This window comes from Vulpes lagopus, chromosome 10 (assembly GCF_018345385.1).
Source record: "Vulpes lagopus strain Blue_001 chromosome 10, ASM1834538v1, whole genome shotgun sequence".
Classification (NCBI taxonomy): domain Eukaryota; kingdom Metazoa; phylum Chordata; class Mammalia; order Carnivora; family Canidae; genus Vulpes; species Vulpes lagopus.
In genome coordinates, this window is record NC_054833.1 from 54,746,434 (window position 1) to 54,767,366 (window position 20,933).

Here is a 20,933-nt window from a genome sequence, read left to right on the forward strand (position 1 = left end):
ACACACAGCCATGTTTATCCCATATTTCTAAGCACATAAACCATAATAGATGTAGTTGAGGTCCTCTCTATATACTTTGCCTTTCCCACTCTTCTGCCCTCACCAGACCACATCATTATCTGGAATTTACCTTTATATAATTGCTAAATACGTAGGTACCCACAAGCAATAAATAGTGGTTTTTCATGTTCCCACAAACTGTAGAAAAAGGGTAACACACTTGATACATCATTTTCAACCCTATCTTTTCCTTCGTCATTGGTCCAGGAACATCCAGCCTGGCTTTCATCTTGAACAGCTGCAAAATGTTTGTTGTATTAACATACGACAAATTATTTATGCTTTTGCTGATGAACATCTAAGTCATGTCTGATGGCTTACTATCATACCACTCCAATAAACATTATGGTACACATGTCTTCAAACACATCACCATAAATTTTTCCACAGACTGATCACAATTTTACTTAACAGCATCAAACTGTTCCCCCAAATCACACTAATCATCTGTGGCTTATTGTCCCATATGGGATCTACGTTATGCCACATGCTGGCTAATACTTGGTCTGCTGACACTTAAAAATTATGCCATTATAGTATCTATAGTATCAAATTTTGAATTTCATTTCATTTCCTGATTACTAGTGAAAAGTATTTTATGCTTATTAGCTATTTCTGCTTGCCCTTCATATAAGTTGCCTGCTAAAATCCTTGGCCTACTTTCTCTTTTCCCTACTGAGATTTTTTTTTTTTTTTCAAGAAACTGATTTGTGGAGAGAGCTTGGCAAGATGAAGTTGGAGCTCATCTCCTCCCTGGAGGCACCAAACCACAACTACAGAAAATGTTACTCTCTGAAAATGAGAAGACAACTAGCAGAAATGCTCTTCTGCAGTTTAAGACACGAAGGAAAAGTCACATGGAGCAGGGCAGGAGGGGCAGAAATGCAGTCAGGGGCCAAACTCCTGGTGCAGTAACCACAGGTGGGCAGATATCACGTGGGTGCAGAGGTCCTCCGTGACAGTGAGACCAAGCCCCACATCAGGCACCGCCCCCTAGGAATCTGTATTGGAAATATGAGACCCTAAAACTCCTGACTTTGAAAATCAGTGGGGCTTAACTCTGGGAGAAGCAGAGGGGGACAGGGAAGAAAGACTCCCATCTAAAGCGTCAGCACACAATATCACATGAGAGCCAGCACAGAGGCAGCAGCATGAGAGGTGTGTGGCATATAGGGCAGGCAAATTTGCTGACTAATTTTAGAGCATGTGTTGCAGGAGCATGAATCGGTAGACTTTCTCCAGAGACAGAAATTCTTGTGGCGGCCATTTTTCTCGCTCTCCATCTGTCAAGTTGGCCCAATACTAGTAGAAGCCAGTTCTGATACTCTCTTCTACCTTGGTAGCTGTGCTTGCCTCACCCTGGAATTGCCCTGCAGACCAGTTCTGGCAGTGACTAGTCCAAAGTTGCTGCCACCTTGCCAGCCCCAGGTGGGTGGTCTCAATTGGGACTGGCAGCCCCCAAAGTAACTATTGCCCTGATGCACCTGGTGCTCACCCTGGCCAGGACCAGAGCCATTTGAAAGTGACTTCTGCCATATGTAGGATACGGTGGGAGGGAGGAGGGACCCAGCCCCCACCAGCAGCATGGCTGCAACAACTGCAGACAAATCTCTCAGCCAGCTGCACCAGTGTTCACCATACCCACAGCATGCTTGCAACAGTTGCTGGCAGGCCTCTCAAACAGCCATTCTACAGGCAAGTCCTGCTGACCATGCCATGCATTGAATAGTCATAGTCAGACATTGCAGCCAGAAGCACTGGGGGCCAGGCCTATCCATCAGCACATCACAAAGTCATGACAGGAAGGCACTTGTAGCCCACACAGTGGACACCACTGGAGAGACTGATTCTGGTGACAAGGAGGATTGCACTTCTGAGCCACATAGGATGCCTTCTACATAAGGCCTCTAACATCAAGACTGGGATGGACACATAGCTGAACTACATAATACAAAGAAACAAAAACGGAGAGTCAGATAAAATGAGGAGATAAATATGTTCCAAAAGAAAGAATAACAAAACCCCAGAAAAAGCACTACATGAAACACAGATAAACACTTTACCTGATAAAGAGTTCAAAGTAAAAGTGATAAAGTTACTCACTGGACTTGAGAGAAGAGTAGAAGAATTCAGTGAAAACTTGAAAGAGATTGAAAACATAAAAAAAGATTTAAAAAAAAGAAAATGTAAAAAAAAAATCAGAACTGAAGAATACAACAATGAAGTGAAAAATACACTAATAGGAATCAACAACAGATCAGAGGATGCAGAATGGATAAGCAACCTGGAAGACAGGGTAGTAGAAACCATCCAAGCTAAACAGCAAAAAGAAAAAAATCTAAAAAAAAGAGAGTAAGTTAAGAGATCTCTGGGACAACATCAAGCACACTAACATTTCACAATATAGGGTTCCAGAAGAAGAGAAAGAGAAAGGGGAAAATTTGAAGAAATAATAGTTGAAAAGTTTCCTAGTATGCAGAACAAAAAACACAGATTCATGGAGCTCAGAGAGCCCCAAATAAGATGAGCCCAGGAAGGTCTACACTAAGACACACTATAATTTACATGTCAGAATTTAACTACCAGACAACTTTAAATGCAGGAAGGGAAAGGCAAGTAGTTACATATAAGGGAAATCTTGTAAGGCTATCAGATTATTTTTCAGCAGAAACTTTGTAGGCCAGTAAGTAGTAGCATGATATATTCAAAATGCTGGGGTGGGGGGTATAAAACAGCAACAACCACCTTCAACCAAGAATACATGACAAAATTATCTTTCAGAATTGAAGGATAGTTCACAGACACATGAAGTTACAGGAGTTAACCACCACTAAGCCCTTGCAAGAGATATTAGAGGCAGGTGCCTGGTAGCTCAGTTCCTTAAGTGGCCAACTCTTGACTTCAGCTCAGGTCTTAATCTTGGGGTCGTTTGATTGAGCTCATTGTGCTCTGTACTCAGAGGGGAGTCTGCTTGAGGATTCTCTCTCTCCCTCTTCCTCTGCTCCTCCCCACCTGGGCTCCCTTTCTCTCTCAAATAAATAAGTAAATCTTTTTAAAAAACAAACAAGAAATGTTAAAGGAACTTGTTTAAAAGAAAGAAAAAGGCCAAGACTAGAAGAAAATGTTAAAGGAGCAATTTCACTGGTAAAATCAAACATACTGTTAAGAAAGTAGATCAATCACTTATAAAGCTAGTATGAAGGCTGAAAAACAAAAGAAGTAAAATCAATCATATCTACAAAAATAAGTGCAGGGATACACAAAATAAAAAATATTACGCCATATATAAAAAACAAAGATGAGGAGCAAAAGTGTAGTGCTTTGAGAATGTGTTTGAATTTAACTGACTGTCAACTTAATACAGACTGCCATAAACATGTCGTATAAGAACTTCATGGCAACCACAAACTAAAAATGTTTAACAGATACACAAGGAGTAAAGAGAAAATTAAGTCAAGCATAGCACTACAGAAAATCATGAAAAGAAAGTAAGAGAAGAAGAAAGGAACTAGTTAACTTGAAAACAATTAACAAAATGATAGTAAGTAGGCACCTATAAATAACTAGATGTAAGCAGACTAAATAATCTAAAGGCATTGGGTGACTGGATGGATAAACACCCTCTTCCCCAACCAAGACCCATCTACATGGTGCCTACAAGAGACTAATTTCAGACATAAAGACACATACACTGAACATGAAGGTATGGAAAAAGATATTTCATACAAATGAAGATGGAAAAAAAAAACCCAGGGCAGAATAACTTATACCAGATCAAAAAAGGCTTATTTTTTTTAAAAGATTTACTTATTTTAGAGAAAGAGAGAGAGCATGAGTGGGAAGGGCAGAGAGAGAGTGGGGAGGGGGGAGAATCTCAAGCAGGGTCCATACTTAGTGTGGAATCCAAGGCAGGACTTACCCTCACAACCCTGAGGTCATGACCTGAGCTGAAACCAAAAGTCAAATGCTTAACTGATTGTATCATCCAGGTGCCCTGGGACAAAACAGGCTTTAAAAAAGACTGTAAGAAGAAAAGAGGGGTATTACATAATGATAAAAGGATCAATCCAACAAGAGGACATAACTGTAAATATCAACGCACCTAACATAGGAGCACCTAGATATATAAAACAAATGACAACAGGCATAAAAAAATTGACAGTAATACAATAATAGTAGGGTTTTTGGCACCTCACTTACATTTATGGAAGGATCATATGCACACAGAAAAATTAGTAAAACAGTGGCTTTGAACCACATATTCAACCAGATGGACTTAACAGATATATATGAACATTACATCCAAAAACAGAACACATATTCTTTTCCAGTGCACATGGAACATTCTCCAAGACAGATCACATATTCGACCACAAAACAAGCCCACAATAAGTGTTAGAAGACTGAATCATATCAAGTATCCTCTCTGATCAAAATGGTATGAAACTAGAAACCAATTACAAGAAAGCACACACACATGGAGGCTACACAATGTGCTACTAAACCAACAATGAGTCAATGAACAAATAAAAGAGCAAACTGAAAAACTACCTTCAGACCAATGAAAATGGAAACAAATAGTTCAAAATCTTTAGGATGCAGCAAAAGCAGTCCTAATAGTCAAATTTATAAAAATAACAGGCCTCCCTCAAGAAACAAGAAAAATCACAAATAAACCATTCAAATCTACAATTACACATTCTTCTCAAGTGCACATGGAACTTTCTCCAGAATAGATCACATACTGGGTCACAAATCAGGTCTGAACTGATACCAAAAGATTGGGATCGTCCCCTGTGTATTCTCAGACCATAATGACTTGAAATTAGAACTAAATCACAAGAAGTTTAGAAGGATTTCAAACATGTGGAGGTTAAGGACCATACTGCTAAAAAGATGAAAGGGTCAACCAGGAAATGAAGGAAGAATTAAAAAGATTCATGGAAACTAATGAGAATGAAGATACAACCGTTCAAAATCTTTGGGATAGAGCAAAAGCAGTCCTGAGGGGGAAATACATCACAATACAAGCCTCCATCCAAAAACTGGAAAGAACTCAAATACAAAAGCTAACCTTGCACCTAAAGGAGCTAGAGAAAAAACAGCAAATAGATCCTACACCCAGCAGAAGAAGAGAGTTAATAAAGATTCGAGCAGAACTCAATGATATAGAGACCAGAAGAACTCTGGAACAGATTAACAAAACCAGGAGTTGGTTCTTTGAAAGAATTAATAAGATAGATAAACCATTAGCCAGCCTTATTAAAACGAAGAGAGAGAAGACTCAAATTAATAAAATCATGAATGAGAAATGAGAGATCACCACTAATACCAAGGAAATACAAACGATCTTAAAAACTTATTATGACCAGCTATACGCCAATAAATTAGGCAATCTAGAAGAAATGGACGCATTCCTGGAAAGCCACAAACTACCAAAACTGGAACAGGAAGAAATAGAAAACCTGAACAGGCTAATAACCAGGGAGGAAATTGAAGCAGTCATCAAAAACCTCCTAAAACACAAAAGTGCAGGGCCAGATGGCTTCCCAGGGGAATTTTATCAAACGTTTAAAGAAGAAACCATACCTATTCTACTAAAACTGTTTGGAAAGATAGAAAGAGATGGAGTACTTCCAAATTCGTTCTATGAGGCCAGCATCACCTTAATTCCAAAACCAGACAAAGACCCCACCAAAAAGGAGAATTATAGACCAATATCCCTGATGAACATGGATGCAAAAATTCTCAACAAGATACTAGCCAATAGGATCCAATAATGCATTAAGAAAATTATTCACCATGGATTTATCCCCGGGACACAAGGCTGGTTCAACACTCGTAAAACAACCAATGTGATTCATCATATCAGCAAGAGAAAAACCAATAATTATATGATCCTCTCATTAGATGCAGAGAAAGCATTTGACAAAATACAGCATCCATTCCTGATCAAAACTCTTCAGAGTGCAGGGATAGAGGGAACATCTAAAATCCATCTACGAAAAGCCCACAGCAAATATCATTCTCAATGGGGAAGCACTGGGAGCCTTTCCCCTAAGATCAGGAACAAGACAGGGATGTCCACTCTCACCACTGCTACTCAACATAGTACTGGAAGTCCTCGCCTCAGCAATCAGACAACAAAAAGACATTAAAGGCATTCAAATTGGCAAAGAAGAAGTCAAACTCTCCCTCTTCGCCGATAACAATAAATCTTCTGAAAGAAAATATAGGCTGTAAAACTCTTGGACATTAGCTTTATTAGCAACATTTTTCTTGACCTGTCAACTCAGACTATGGAAACACAAGCAAAAAATATACTATTGGGACCACATCAAACTAAAGCAGTTTTCCACAGTGAAGGAAACCATTAACAAAATGAAAAGGTAACCTGCTGAATGGGAGAACATATTTGCAAATGATATTTTCAATATGGGGTTAATATACAAAGTATTTAAAGAACTTACAGAGTTCAACACCAACCACACACACATGAAACAAAGAACCTGATTAAAGAACCTGGGCAGAGGACCTGAACAGACATTTCTTCATTCATTCATCATTCATCAACAAGGAAATGCAGTCAAAACCACAATGAGCTATCACTTCATCCAAATCAGAATGGATGGTGATTAAATGCCAAGAAATACTAAGTGTTGGAGAGGATGTAGAGAAAAGGGAATCCTCCTCCTGCACTGTTGGTGGGAATGTTACTGTGGAAAACAGTAACAAGATTCCTCAAAATATTAGATATAGAAATACCATTAATCCAATTACTCCTGTTGTTGTTGTTGTTATTATTATTATTATTATTCACTACTGGGTATTATTATTATTATTCACTACTGGGTATTTACCCCAAGAAAACAAAAATACTGATTCAAAGAGAGACTGCACCCCTATGTTTACTGCAGCATTATTACATTAGACAAGATGTGGGAACTGTCAGTGTCCATCAGTAGGTGCATGAATAAAGATATGGTCTATAAACACATTAGAGTATTATCCAGCCATTAGATAGAAGGAAGTCTTGCTAGTCATGACAACACGGCTGACCTAGAGATTATTAGGTTAAGCATGATAAATCAGACAGAAAAAGGGAAACACCAGAGGAATATACATATAGGTAGAATCTAAAAAACAAAAGAAATGAACAAAGAAAACCACAAACAGACTCATCAATACAGAGAACAGACTGGTGGTTGTCAGAAGGGAGGGACATGGGAGGATAAGCAAAATAAGTGAAGGGATGAAGAGGTACAAACTTCTAGTTATAAAATAAAGGAGTCATGGAGATGGAGAAAGTACATGATAGACTATACAGTAAGACTGTAATAACTCCATGGTAACACTTATTATGATGCTCATCACAATTTTCTATCGTATATAATTGTCAAAGCACTATGTTGTCTATTGGAAACTAATATACTGTATGTCAACTATCTTCTATTAAAAATGAAAAAAAAGTTAAAATAAGAACGTCCTAAATCTTGAGAACTTTCAACATTCAGACTAATTTTACTATTCTCCTTCTAGATTTGTTTGAAATATTTAATAAAAAATATTAAAAATAATTGAGAAAATCTTGAACACTAGAGGGATTTTAAAATTTTCTCTGGGAAACTACCTTTTCTTTCCAGAGCTACTATCCAGTAGGCTAACCACCCCACCACATGTGGCTACTGAGCACTTGAAATGTTTCTAGCCGGAAATGAGATTGCTGTAAAAATACAGATTATTTGCTGGATTTCAAGGGCTCTGTACAAAGAAAAAGATCAGTTGTCCAAAGGGACAATGTGTACCATTCATAATTTAAATATATTTATTACATGTTAAGGAAATATTTTATATATATTCATGTTTAAATAAAATATTAAAATTATTTCATCTACCTCTTTTAATGTAACTAATAGGAAATATGTAGTTAAAAGAAAGAAGATACAAAGTTACATGTATGGATGGGGCGCCGGGGTGGGTCAGTCGGTGGAGGTCTGCCTTCAGCTCAGGTCATGATCTCAGGGTCCTGGGATTGAGTCCTGTGTCGGGCTCCCTGCTCAGCAGGAAGTCTTCTTCTCCCTCTGTCCCTCCCCCTGCTCCTGCTTGCAGGCTAGCACGCTCTCTCTCTCTCTCTCTCTCTCTCTCTCTCTCTCTCTCAAATAAATGTTATTTTAAAAAATAAGTTACATGTATGGCTTGATACAGTTAAGGAAAGGAAAGGATAGTTATAGTGCAGATAGAACTGTCAACAGGTTTCTTACAAGTTTTTGAAAGCTGGGGAAGGACAGAACAGTCAATGGAACTTAGTACAGAATCCCAGCACGCTGATTTTTTTCACTATACTCAATTGAAGCCATAAAGTTTCACAGAACAGAGACTCGCAAAACAGGAAATTTCAGCCAGTTCTCAACCTGCTGTATTTGATCAGCGTGAGAAAATATCATTAAGTTGGCAAAGCAAATTAAACAGTACAGTCAACTGAGAATTAAAAATCCTTTAAACTGGTGGAAATACAGGAAGACATTCAAAGCTGTTACTATGAGAATATGGAACTAATTCAAAACCCCTGGTTGGTTCAGTCACTTAAATTCTCAAGAAAACCCCCCCCCCTTTTTTTTTTTAAAAGATTTTGTTTATTCATGAGACACACACACACACACACACACACAGAGGCAGAGAGAGAAGCAGGCTCCATGCAGGGACCCCAATGCAGGACTCAATCCTGGGACTCCAGGCTCATGCCCTGGGCGGAAGGCAGATGCCCAATAACTGAGCCACCCAGGTGTCCCAAGAAAAAACATTTTTGTTGAACTGGTTTTGTCAGGTGAGTTAGTGATCCACAGGGTGAGGCCTGTGCACCTGGCACTCAGGGTCCCATTTGTGAACAATCCCCCACTGGAGGGTAACATGACCACAGGAAGATAGTGACATCAAGTGCTCAGTTTTACAAGTGAAAACTATCTTAAATACATGTCTTAATCTGAAGGATTTAAGGAGTTTTGGTTTTTTTTTGGCAGATTTTCCACTGCAGGGCCAGTAAACCACAGCCCGTAGCTCTCCCTCACTTGCTCCCTCAGGGGAGTATGCATCTACAGCTCCTGACTCCCTGTTCTGATGAGCACAGGTGAAACCTTACTTCCAAACAGTGGAATCATGGGGCAAACCCAAGTGGCTGTAGGACCACACCTAGCCCACAGGAAGGGCAGCTGGTAGGTAGCCTAGGGGCTGTGCATGCTCAGGAAGCCCTCAATGCACGTACTAAGCCTGACTGAGCAAGGCAGAGAACCCAGTATCTTGCTTTCTGTGTGTGCTGGTGTTGGTAGTAAAGGGGGAAGCCGGGGTCTCCCATGTCTGCAGGAGCAAACCCCACACAGCCATGGGCAAGACCAAGGCGGCAGGCTCACCAGGAGCCCAGTGCAGGCAGGTGCCAGTGCCATGCTGCACAACTGCCATTGAACTAATAACACATCAATAATGGTCATGAGGAAATCTAGGAGGCCCCCACTTCAGGATTTAGAAGTCAATACACATACATGTTCTCTTAAGTAGGTCTAGAGGGTTTGAAATATTGATTGGTTTGGGGAACCACAGCCTTGCTTGAACAGGTCAGGGGCAGAATTCAATCTAGAATGGTAAGACAGACAACAAATAATATATCAATTACATGGCACCTGAGAAAGTCATAGTGAGATGAAAACTATTAAACTGAGAACTACAACTATGTAAACAGACCTTCTGAAAAGCCAGGTGACTAAGGTTACCTAAGTTGAAGAACTACAGTCTTGCATTGAATTTATTTAATGGCTGACTTGTGTGTAACGCACTCTGGAATAGCTGATGGGGGCTTCAGGGAGGGAGCACTGCTCGTGCCACATCAGGTCAGCAGTCACCATGTGCCAACAGAGCAAGGAAGAACATCTACACCACTACTGATGCGTGAGAAGGCTGGTGTCCCCAAGAACAGGCACACCACAGATTTTTAATTTGTTTTGTCAGGAACATGCATGTGATTACCTACTGTTATTTATTATAAAAGCAATGGATTTTTAACAGGAAAGCTACCCAGGAAAAATTATGCCATCAAAGATGGCTTGACTTTTTTCTTTTTAAACACAGCTTGAATTTAACACTGAACCAATATACTCACAAACTGTAAACTCCCTCAGGATAAGACGTGGTCTATTATTCATAAACTACATTTTATATATGCTTTCTTGTATAGTTAATATGCACAGAATTGAATTTTAGCACAGGAAACCTAACTGAACTTCAATATTTGTATCATTTTTTTAACCAAAAGTTACATTTTTAGATATGTTGTATCCCCAAGATCCTTATTTTTGCATTAGAAAGGATTTTGCTTTGTCCACGTTGCTTCATCTTAATTTCGACTTTTCACATAGAAAATATAATCTATTTCTGTTAATCTTAAACTAAAAAGGTAAGTGACTCTGAGACTGTAATTCCAAGGTCTTTATCATACTTGGTAATGTTATTACTTCTAAACATAGAGAAGCATCAGAAATCAGGACACTACCTTGATCTGCAGCTTTGCTTCTTGCAGCCGACCTTTCCACGAAGCTACAAACTTAAGGCTATCCACAGAGCAGCCCATCACCCTGTGGAGGTAAAACACCGAATGTCAAACAGAAATAATCCTCAGGAAGTCAAATACGAAGAGTAACAGATGATAAACATACCCCTACTCATTTACAACTAAAATATTTACAATGTGCAAGAATCAGATTTCTTAATGATGCCCAATATCTAAGACTTTGTGCTCAGTTTGTAAAGCTAAGTCCTCGTGGGGGCAGCCTACATTCCTTACATATATGGACCATCACCCTGAAATGCAGACACATGATAAGTATTCCATAAATGTTTGTAAGTTGAACCAAAACACTGATATTTATAAAACGACCCTCAAGCACCACAAATAGAAATCCCCCAAATCAACACACAACTAAATACGGTTTAATTTTCCAAGTATCTTTTATTATATTTTATTACATTCTATTTTATTTAAAACATCAATCTATATATGATATGATTATCCAAGCGTGTTATAAAAAGAGCTTGATGTTAACTATGAAATCCTGCTCCCCCTGAGAAGCTGGTCAGCATGTCCCACAGAAGTGTCTGCAGCAAGTAAAAATGCAAAGTGGTTGCCAGGGGGTGACTTGATGTGTCTGGTGCAACTTAGAAATTACACATTTACTTTTATTTAACACTGATCTCTTTAACTATAAATAGCTCCAGTGCACCTTCCCCTGCCCTGTCAAGCATGGCATATCCTGATCAATCATCAATATGTTAAAAATTAAATTTTGCCATTTTCAGTTCTAATAAAAAACATAATTAAAAGCCATTCTTTTTAAACTAAAAGTTCACCACATTAAGAAATGTCAAATATTCAGAAATAGCACAACTCCCTTAATTCAAAAATAAGTTTACTCTTGACAAAGAAGGGAGTGTAATCCAACGTGAAAGAAGCAGAATCACACCCTGAGGGATACACCAGTGAAGTGTTCACCTTCCTTACCTTGCTGTTTCCTGGCGAAGAGCATTGAGAAATGTGTCTGGGTGGAAGAGTTCTGACAGGTCGAGTGTATCAGAGAAAAGAGCCTGCTTCTCAGCTCTCTCCACCCAGCTCTAGAGGGGAAAAAAAATAAGACACACACCCAATTAAAACCTTTGTAAACTTGAAAAACAAATCTACCGAAGAACTGTTATATAAAAGTTATATAAAAGTCATGGAGAAAGTAATGTCATTTCCAATTGCTTTGAAATAGTGTCTGGAAAAAAAAGGGATTTCTACTTTATGTTATGAGGTCTATCCTAATTTTTTTTTTTTTGAGATAATATCCATCCATAATAAAAAGGCTTCCTTGCACAACCTTTTGTTGGTATGGATCCACTCGAAATAAAAAGTCTAAAATATGATAATTAATCTAACCCATAGCATCTCAGCTTGGGCTGAAACTTCTTGTGATGAGCCACTGCTCAGTGTGCTCAGAAGATGATGTGAGAACAGGCTTAAGTCTGGAATCTTCAGAGCTCCCAAGTCCTAGTAATGTGAACTGAACCAGGTCCAGTTCCAGATCTGACTGCAAAGTTGCCACCTTACTGAATCAAGTATTACAGTGGAGGGTAACGTCCAAGAAGAAACGATTCTTTGTTAAAAGGTGTTTTTGAACAGACTTCTTCTTATCTGGCATTTTAAAATCCCATTGGAGAAGCATCATCAAGCAAGTTTTATGAGTACAATGAAGTCTTGTACAACAGTGACTACATGCTTCCTGCATATTACCCAGTTCTGCTCCCACACTACTGAAAGTTAGTGTCACACTCATTTCTCAGGCCAGGATGTGGAGGCACAAGAGACAGAGTCAAGTGGCCATAAGTGATCTGTTTCTCTGCACTACTCCACGCACATGCTAAAGCACCTTAGGAGAAATGTAACTTACTAGTGATTCTGAGTCAGGCTGTCATCCTACAGACAGGGGGCACAGACATGTGCCATAGTAATGTTGGCTGCTACAAACTTGCACAATTGTCATTTACTCAGCCATTCACTTTGTATGACTTATAAAGCCTAGGAAAAGCTGTGTTTCCTGTCCTGTAACACCCCGTTATTCACCCATGCATTTACATCTGTCAGCCAGGTACAGAACAGGATAAATTAAACTGCAGAGAAATTCTGTTTGCATTAAGACCTTAATGCATTTGACTAGTCCTCCTCCCCTGTAGCAAAAATGTTCCTATGTCCCTACTACCAGTTGACAATATGCTCATTTAAAAAGCAGAAACAAAAGAGAGCTCTTTAACGAACTATGATTTCTTCTTGGATATTATCCTTTAAAACAGTAACACGTCATACAGTACCTACTTCCAATATAGAATGTTTAAATTATTCACCGTTTATTTTGTTTACTCCCTAAGAAATATTTTTATTATCTGCTTCTACTTTCATTTGCTAAACATAGCTAAAGAATTCTGTTTGCATGATCTTTTATTATAAGTAGTGTTTAATGTACACATTTTTCAAATTAATACTATGACTTCAATAATTTCTTAAAATTGAATTTTAATTAAAAAATTTCAAGAGTTGTTGCCAGTAACAGATATGCATATGTTCAAATTAATTAAAAATTAAAATGTGGCTGATCAATTCAGATTTTTTGCCTGAATTAATAAAATTAGTAAAAAATAAAGGAAAAGCTTCTATAATACAAATGTCTTTATTAATTCATGGCAGTGGGGGGAACTTTTTATCTGTTAAAGAAAGGCATATTTGATAAGATAAAGCTTAAGTAACAGATTCTTTTAATATGTATATTGTCTTTGAACAGCAAACTTGACAGTAAAAAATACAGCGAAGCACATTTTTAAAAACTTACATTTAAACTTGCACATGGATGTGTACAGCAGTTTTACTCATGACTGTCAAAACTGGGAAACAGCCAAGATGTCCTTCAGCAGGTGATAGATAAATAAACTGAAAGCAATGAACTATCAAGCTATGAAAAGACATGGAGGAACCTTAAATGCACATTAAGGTTTTCTCATTGGAAAGCCAATGAGAAATTGCTGTTACTATTACTAGAATTCCAATAGCATAACTTCCCGTAAAAGGTGAAACTATGGATACAGTAAAGACCAGCAGTCAATCAGGGTGGGGGATGAAGAGGATCAACAGACAGCACACAGAGAATTTTTAGGGCAGTGAAACTACTCTGTATGCTGCTGTAATGATGAATATGTATCATTATATATTTGTCCAAACCCACAGACTGAAATATCAAGAGCAAATCTGAAAGTAAACTGTGGACACTGGGTGATTATGATCCGTCAATGTAGGCTCATCCTTGGTGAGTGATGTTGATAATGGGGAAGGCAATGCATGTGTGGTAGCAGACATGTATGGGAAAAGTCTGTACCTTCACCTCAATTTTGTTGTACACCTAAACCTAAAACTGTTAGTAATGGCTATTTGAAAAACAAACTCATTTTTAAGAATGGAGATAAAGACTTAATTTTTAATGATCAGCAATATGCATATATATGGACTGGGCTTTCAGCAAAGTTGTAGGAGTATTAATTGAAAAATATTTTTCAGTAAATGTTTTTCTTTACTCCTGGCTATTAGTCACTTTCTTTTTAAAGGATTGGATTTGAGACTGAACAGAACACCTAAAATCTCTATGATTATGAGACTATACCTCTAATTCTTCAAATAATGTATAATAAATGTAATTAGGGAGTTAAGCAAATAAAGGGTTGAACAAATTTCTTAACACTGCATATGTGCACGCACGCACACACAAAAACACACACTTAGAATTATGGGAAGTAAAACTTCTTAAATGGAATGAAGCTCACAGATCATCTAGTGTAGTTCCCTTCTTAGAACATAAATGATTTTTCTGTGGTGCCTGGGTGGCTCAGTTGGTTAAGCATCTGACTCTTGATTTGAGCTCAGGTCATGATCTCAGGGTTGTGAGATCAAGCCCCATGCTTAAGATTCTGTCTTTCTCTCTCTCTCCTTCTTGCCCTACCCAAATCCCGCCCCCCCCCCCATTTCTCTCTAAAAAGTGTTTTTTTTTTTCCCCAGACAATAAGGGATAGTTTAAAATACTTCAATATTTTATCAAAAATATGCTAGTAATGAAAAAATTTATGAATTCGAATGACATGCACTCACTCACTTAAGGGAATTTACAGAAAGTAAAGACTTACTACCTTGTTAGAGGAGATAAAACATGCACAAATCACTGTGAAGATTAACTCATGGATGTGTAATGTACAGCTCAGGGAATATCATCAATAATATTGCAATGACTTTGTATGGTGACAATAAATGGTGTTGGGGAAAAATAGTTTAGTATTTGAGAAAAGAAGTTAACTGTTTAACTCATATTCTAAACTAAAATTATGCCCCAAAGCATTCAGAGTACAATGTTATTCTACAGATTAATGGGAAAGAAAAGAAAATAATCTTTAGATGGTAAAGAAGATTATGCATCTGATTTATAGAATGAGTTTTTTAAAGGAAAAAATATAAGTTATAGCATATAAAATTTTGTATATATAAAAATATAATAAAAGTAAAAAACACAAACTAAACTTGGAAATATATTTTCCACATATATGAAAATAATAACATTAACAGAATTGTAGACTGTTTATCTACTTATTGAAACATGAAAGATAAGACCCTCCTTATGTAAATTTCAAAACTTTAAGATGTTTTTAGTCCAACAGAATAGCAGAATATGAAATGATAATCTCAAGTTTAGGTAGTGTTAAATATGTGGAAAACTTTGGTAGGAGTGTATACTGACACAGTATTTCTATAAAGAAACTTGATGAAATGTGCCAAATCTTTAAAAATATTAAAGCCATTTTATTCAGTGATTCCTTTTCTCAGAATGTCAATTAAAAAAAACAATAAAGAGATTATTATACATGGCTTGCTAATTTAAAATTATTTAGAATATTAAATTATAAGGATAATAAACATAATTGAAGTTAGATAATTAAATTATGGTAAATAAATACAATAAAAATTATATAACAATAAAAACAGGTATTTAAGAAAACTTAATAACATTAAAAATATCATGACCTAACATACTTACCAGAATGTAAAAATATATACATAGTATGAACCTAATTGTGTAAAACATTATTTGAATCTATAAAAATATTGAAGAAAACCTATGAAAATATATTAAGTTGGGTCTCACCTATAGCCTATGAACAAATATCTAACATATAATAGCAATTAATATAAAATGCATTAACAAGCTGATGCCATTTTACTTTGTTTTGATGTACTGTTTTCTTGGAAAAATTGTTTAAGGCAAATAAATATTTTAGGCAATCACAAGAATATACAACAGAGAAAGACAGTCTTTTCAATAAATGGTTCTAGGGAAACTGGCCAGCTACATATAAAAGAATAAAACTGGAACACTTTCTAAAACTATACACAAAAATAACCTCAAAATGGATTAAAGATCTAAATGTGAGATCTGACACAATAAAACTCCTAGAAGAGAACAAAGGTAGCAATTTCTCTGACATCACCATAGCAACATTTTTCTAGATATGTCTTCTGAGGTAAGGAAAATAAACTATAGAACTGCATCAAAAGAAAAAGGTTTACACAGCAAAGGAAAACATCAACAAAACAAAAAGGCAACCTACTGACTGGTAAACAATATTTGCAAATGATATACCTGATAAGGGGCTGATACATAAATAACTTATACAATTCAACAAAAAATGAATAATTCAATTTAAAAATGGTCAGAAGATGTGAATACGCATTTTTCCAAAGAAGACCTACAGATGGCCAAGAGACACATGAAAAGGTGCTCAACGTCAGTTATCATCAGGGAAATGCAAATCAAAACTACAATAAGATCCTACCTCATACCTGTCAGAATGGGTAAAATCAAAATGGCCAAAGTGTTGGCGAGGATGTAGAGAAAAAGGAACCCCTTGTGCACTGTTGGTGGGAATGCAAATTGGTGCAGTCACTGTGAAAGACAGTGTGGAGGTTCCCCAGAAAATAAAAAATAGAAATAACCATATGATCCAGAGGCATCTGGGTGGCTTAGCTGGTCAAACATCCGACTCTTGATTTTGGCTCAGGTCATAATCCTAGGGTTGTGGGAGTGAACCCCGAGTAGGGCTCCTTGCTAAGTGTGGAGCCTCCTTAAGATTTTCCCTCCTCCTCTGCACCCCCCTCTTGCAGGAGAAAGAAAGAAAGAAAAAGAAAAGAAAAGAAAAAAAAGAAAAGGAAAGGAAAGGGGAAAAGAAAGGAAAATAAATGAAAGAGGAAGGAAAAGAAAAAGGAAAAGAAAGGAAAAGAAAAGAAAAAAGAAAGACCATATAATCCAGTAACTCCACTACTGGGTATTTACCCAAAGAAAATGAAAACACTATTTTGAAAAGATACATACACCCCAGTGTTTACTGCAGCATTATTTACAGTAGCCAAGACTGGGAGCAACCTAAGTGTCCTCTGATAAATGAATGGATAAGGAAGATAGATACATACACAATGGGATATCACACAGCCACAAAGAGGAGGAGGATGTGTCATTTGAGACAGCCTGGATGGACCTAGAGGGTATTATGCTAAATGAAATAGGTCAGAATGAGAAAGTCAAATACCATAGGATTCTGCTCAGAAGTCAAATCTAAAGAAAACAAACACATGAATAAACAAGCAAAATGTAGAATCAGACCTACAAATACATAAAACTGATGGATGCCAGAGGATAGGGGTAAAGGTTAAGTAAAATGGGTGAAGGGGAGAGGAAGGTCAGGCTTCCAGTTATGGAGTGAGTAGGTCATGGGAGCAAAAGGCACGGCTTAAGGAACACAGTCCATCATATTGTAATAAGGATGCGGGACAGGCAGTGTCATGCTATTGGGGATACAGCATAATATATAAGCTTGTCAAATCACTACATAGCCAGAGAGAATACTTTGCGTGGCTTCAATACTTGTAGATTACTCAGAGTTGATCTGTCTATAATCTGCCTTGGTAAATATAAAAGACTGTATATTCCACTGTTGCTGGATATAATACCATTACCATTCCACAGATAGTAATTAAATATTATTCAAGTCTTTGATAACCTAACTTATTCTTTGCCTACTTATTCTTTTTTTTTTAATTTTTATTTATTTATGATAGTCACAGAGAGATAGAGAGAGAGGCAGAGACACAGGCAGAGGGAGAAGCAGGCTCCATGCACCAGGAGCCCGACGTGGGATTCGATCCCGGGTCTCCAGGATCGCGCCCTGGGCCAAAGGCAGGCGCCATACCGCTGTGCCACCCAGGGATCCCTTTGCCTACTTATTCAATTACTGAGAGGGATTTTTTGAAATCTCCAACTTTCATTAAGGATTTACCTATTTCCCCTTGCAGTTTTACCAGTTTTTGTTGCATGTATTTTGAAACTCTATTACAAGTGGAATACTTAGCATTGTTATGTTCTTTTGACAATTCAATGATTATATCATTATAAAACAAGCTTCATTCTCTCCTGTTATATTATTTGCTGTAAAAGTTGTTCTACGTGATATTAAGATAGCTACATGTTTTGTTGCTGTTTTGGGATTTTTTTGTTTTGTTTTTTGATTAGTGTTAGCATGGTATAGCTTTTCCAACATTTTACTTTTTTTTTCCATTGTTTTACTTTCGATCTTTTTGTGTTTTTACATATAAAGGGCAATGCCTTGATATCTTATAGCCAACATATTTGAATTTTACTCCATCCAATCTGACAATATTTTGTTGGTGACTTTGAAACTATGTATGTTTGTAAAAATGCTACTTAATAATGTACTATTTAGGGAAAAAATGAGCCTGTAAGTTGCCATATCCTGTACGAGAAAATTTTAGGGTTCCAGGCTGACCAAAATAGAATAAGTAAAACTACAGCTTCAATTTGTTTTTAATTTTTTAAAGATTTTATTTATTTACTTGAGAGTGAACATACCTATGCATGCAGAGGGGGAGGGTGGTAGGTAGACAGAGAGGGAGAGACAATCCTAAGCAGGCTCCACACCCAGTACAGAGCTGGACATGGGGCTCAATCCCCCCGCCCTGAGATCATGACCTGAGAGAAAATCAAGAGGCAGATGCTCAACTGACAGAGCCACCCAGGCGCCCCTTCAATTTGTTTTTAGATGAAATGCAAAAGCAGTGTTTTAAGTGAAAGATTAGAAAATTTATTTTGTGCCTTAATCATGCTTTCGTAAGATTATTTTTAATGACAAATATTCTAGTCATATGTGATAATAATGACCATAAATAATTTCTAAACATAATAATTACCACACGTGAGGAACATTTGATAAACATAAAATTCAGTGTGACTTCATTTATGAATAACGCTCCTGGCTCACTGATTATGTGGTTGAAATCAAGGCAATCGTTATTCTTTAGATGGATCAATTGAGGGTAAAGACTGGATAAAATAGTTCTCTGCTGATAACAAAATGTCATTGTTGGGCCTCCGTGAACAGTTAAATCAAATATTTTTGATACATGCATTAAAAATAATGAAATTTAAAGAAGATACTGTGAAGCTCCCAGCAACCTCAAAGAGAAAGCCTGTGGGCCCTCCATGCAGGTGCCCAGGTGTAGTCTCAGGACTCGATAAACATGCTCCAGCTACCCTCACTTTGTTTTTCTATCCTGTAAGGAAGCAAAGCCCATTCATCTCTCGGATTCTGCATGTGTTGGTTCCTCTGCCCAGAGTTTTCTCTCTGGTATATTCACATTTGCTAGAAGAGGCAGCTGGCCCACAGAGCTGGGGGCAGGCAGAGGCCTGAAGCCTGGAAAGGAGACCCGCTGCACATGTGGCCACAGAGCCTGGCCTTCTGGAAGCATGTGCAGGGCTGCTGGGCTGGCCTGATCTCATTATAATACCATTTGCATGGCTGTGTCCCAGTCCCCTCACCCCCTCCCCCAGCAGACACTCCCAAAGGATGAGATGGGAACATGTGCAAAGGCTTCAGGGAGGAAGCCAGGGTGGGTGCTGAAGGGAGTGACAATGAGCACTGCAGGGAGGGGAGACCTTGGAGACCTCCACATGCACCCTGGGCCCAAGCCGCTCCCCTCTGTGTGTGGTGCTAGGTAAACACCTGTGCTACTGCAGTTCCCTTCAGTCTCAGGCCTGGACGGTTCTAGGAGAGGACGGCCCCGGGGGTCAGGGTTCACTGCCCAGGGAACAGGTGGGGAGGGGGAGTGTTCAGGTCCACTATCCCCTGCTGCAGGGGAGTGGGTAGGGGGGGTTGGTCAGGGTCCACCTCCCTGGGTACACGCACTGTTCCCACCCAGCACAGGGCTGTGGGGCACAGACCACAGCCAGCGGTGTCCCCTTGGTGCCCAGCCACCAGGGCTCACAGCAGAGGCCTGCCCTGGGGGGAGGAGGCTGTGTGCACCCATGGAGCCACAACAACAGATCACCCCTGCCTGCACCTGCTTGGAGGGCACCTGCCCAGAGGGCACCTGTGGGGATCTGCTGCTGCCTCCAGAGGCCTGAACATTCTCTGCATGCTCCCTGCTTACTATGCCACCCCAGCTGCTGCCAAAATTGGTATGCATGTGATAAAAGCAAGATGCAGATGAAAATTCAGGGAAGATTTTGTTATCTCAAAAGCCAATTACGTTGCTATATTGTCACATTTCTAGAGCCAAGATTTATCTTCTGTGAGCAGAACAAATAGCATGGTTTATGGGCTTGCTTCCATAAACTGCACATCATCACAGACCACTTAGTATTCCGAATGTGCAGGACAGCGGGCCACAGGCACAATTTATTAGCTGATAGTGTTGAGAAATTACTGTCCCTGTACAAAATTTAACTCCTAAAATCTTGTAATACTACTGCTGTACAATAGCTCCACTTTACTGGCTACTATTCTGGTTATGTACTCTAAGTTTGTCCTGTGATACTGACAACACAGTTTAAAGTTTGGCTGTATGTTAATCTTAAATCTCAGGATTTTGGCCAAGATGTATTTTTTCATGAAATTGTCTTATTAATCTATTTACTTATTATCTGTTTCCTTCACTAAATGAAGAGATTCCTGTTGGGAGGAATTCATGATTTCTTCATTACTGTGTATTTCCAGCACTTATAATAGTGGGGGCACAAAACAGAAGCTCCTTGAAGAATGAATGAGGAATACATATGAATTAAAAAGATCCATAAGATACCTCTTCTGGCTGAGTATAGTATATAAAATAGGGATACAGAGGTTTTAGGCCTCATATAGACTGCTTTTCAATTTTATGTCTTCCTGTGAATAATTTTAATGTGTCTACTATGTGTAAAACA

General features: G+C 38.2%; 1 protein-coding gene across 10 annotated transcripts in view; it reads right to left on the reverse strand.

The window, feature by feature from the left end:
- Positions 1-20,933, reverse strand: part of DYNC2H1 (dynein cytoplasmic 2 heavy chain 1) — a 344,376-nt gene that overhangs the window by 28,836 nt on the left and 294,607 nt on the right. For all 10 annotated transcript variants that reach the window (XM_041770022.1, XM_041770021.1, XM_041770024.1 and 7 more), the window contains 2 exons: positions 11,603-11,712; positions 10,598-10,679 (listed from right to left, as the gene is read on the reverse strand). In XM_041770022.1, coding sequence (XP_041625956.1) covers positions 10,598-10,679; positions 11,603-11,712 — 192 coding nt within the window. The remainder of the gene's footprint in view (positions 1-10,597; positions 10,680-11,602; positions 11,713-20,933) is intronic.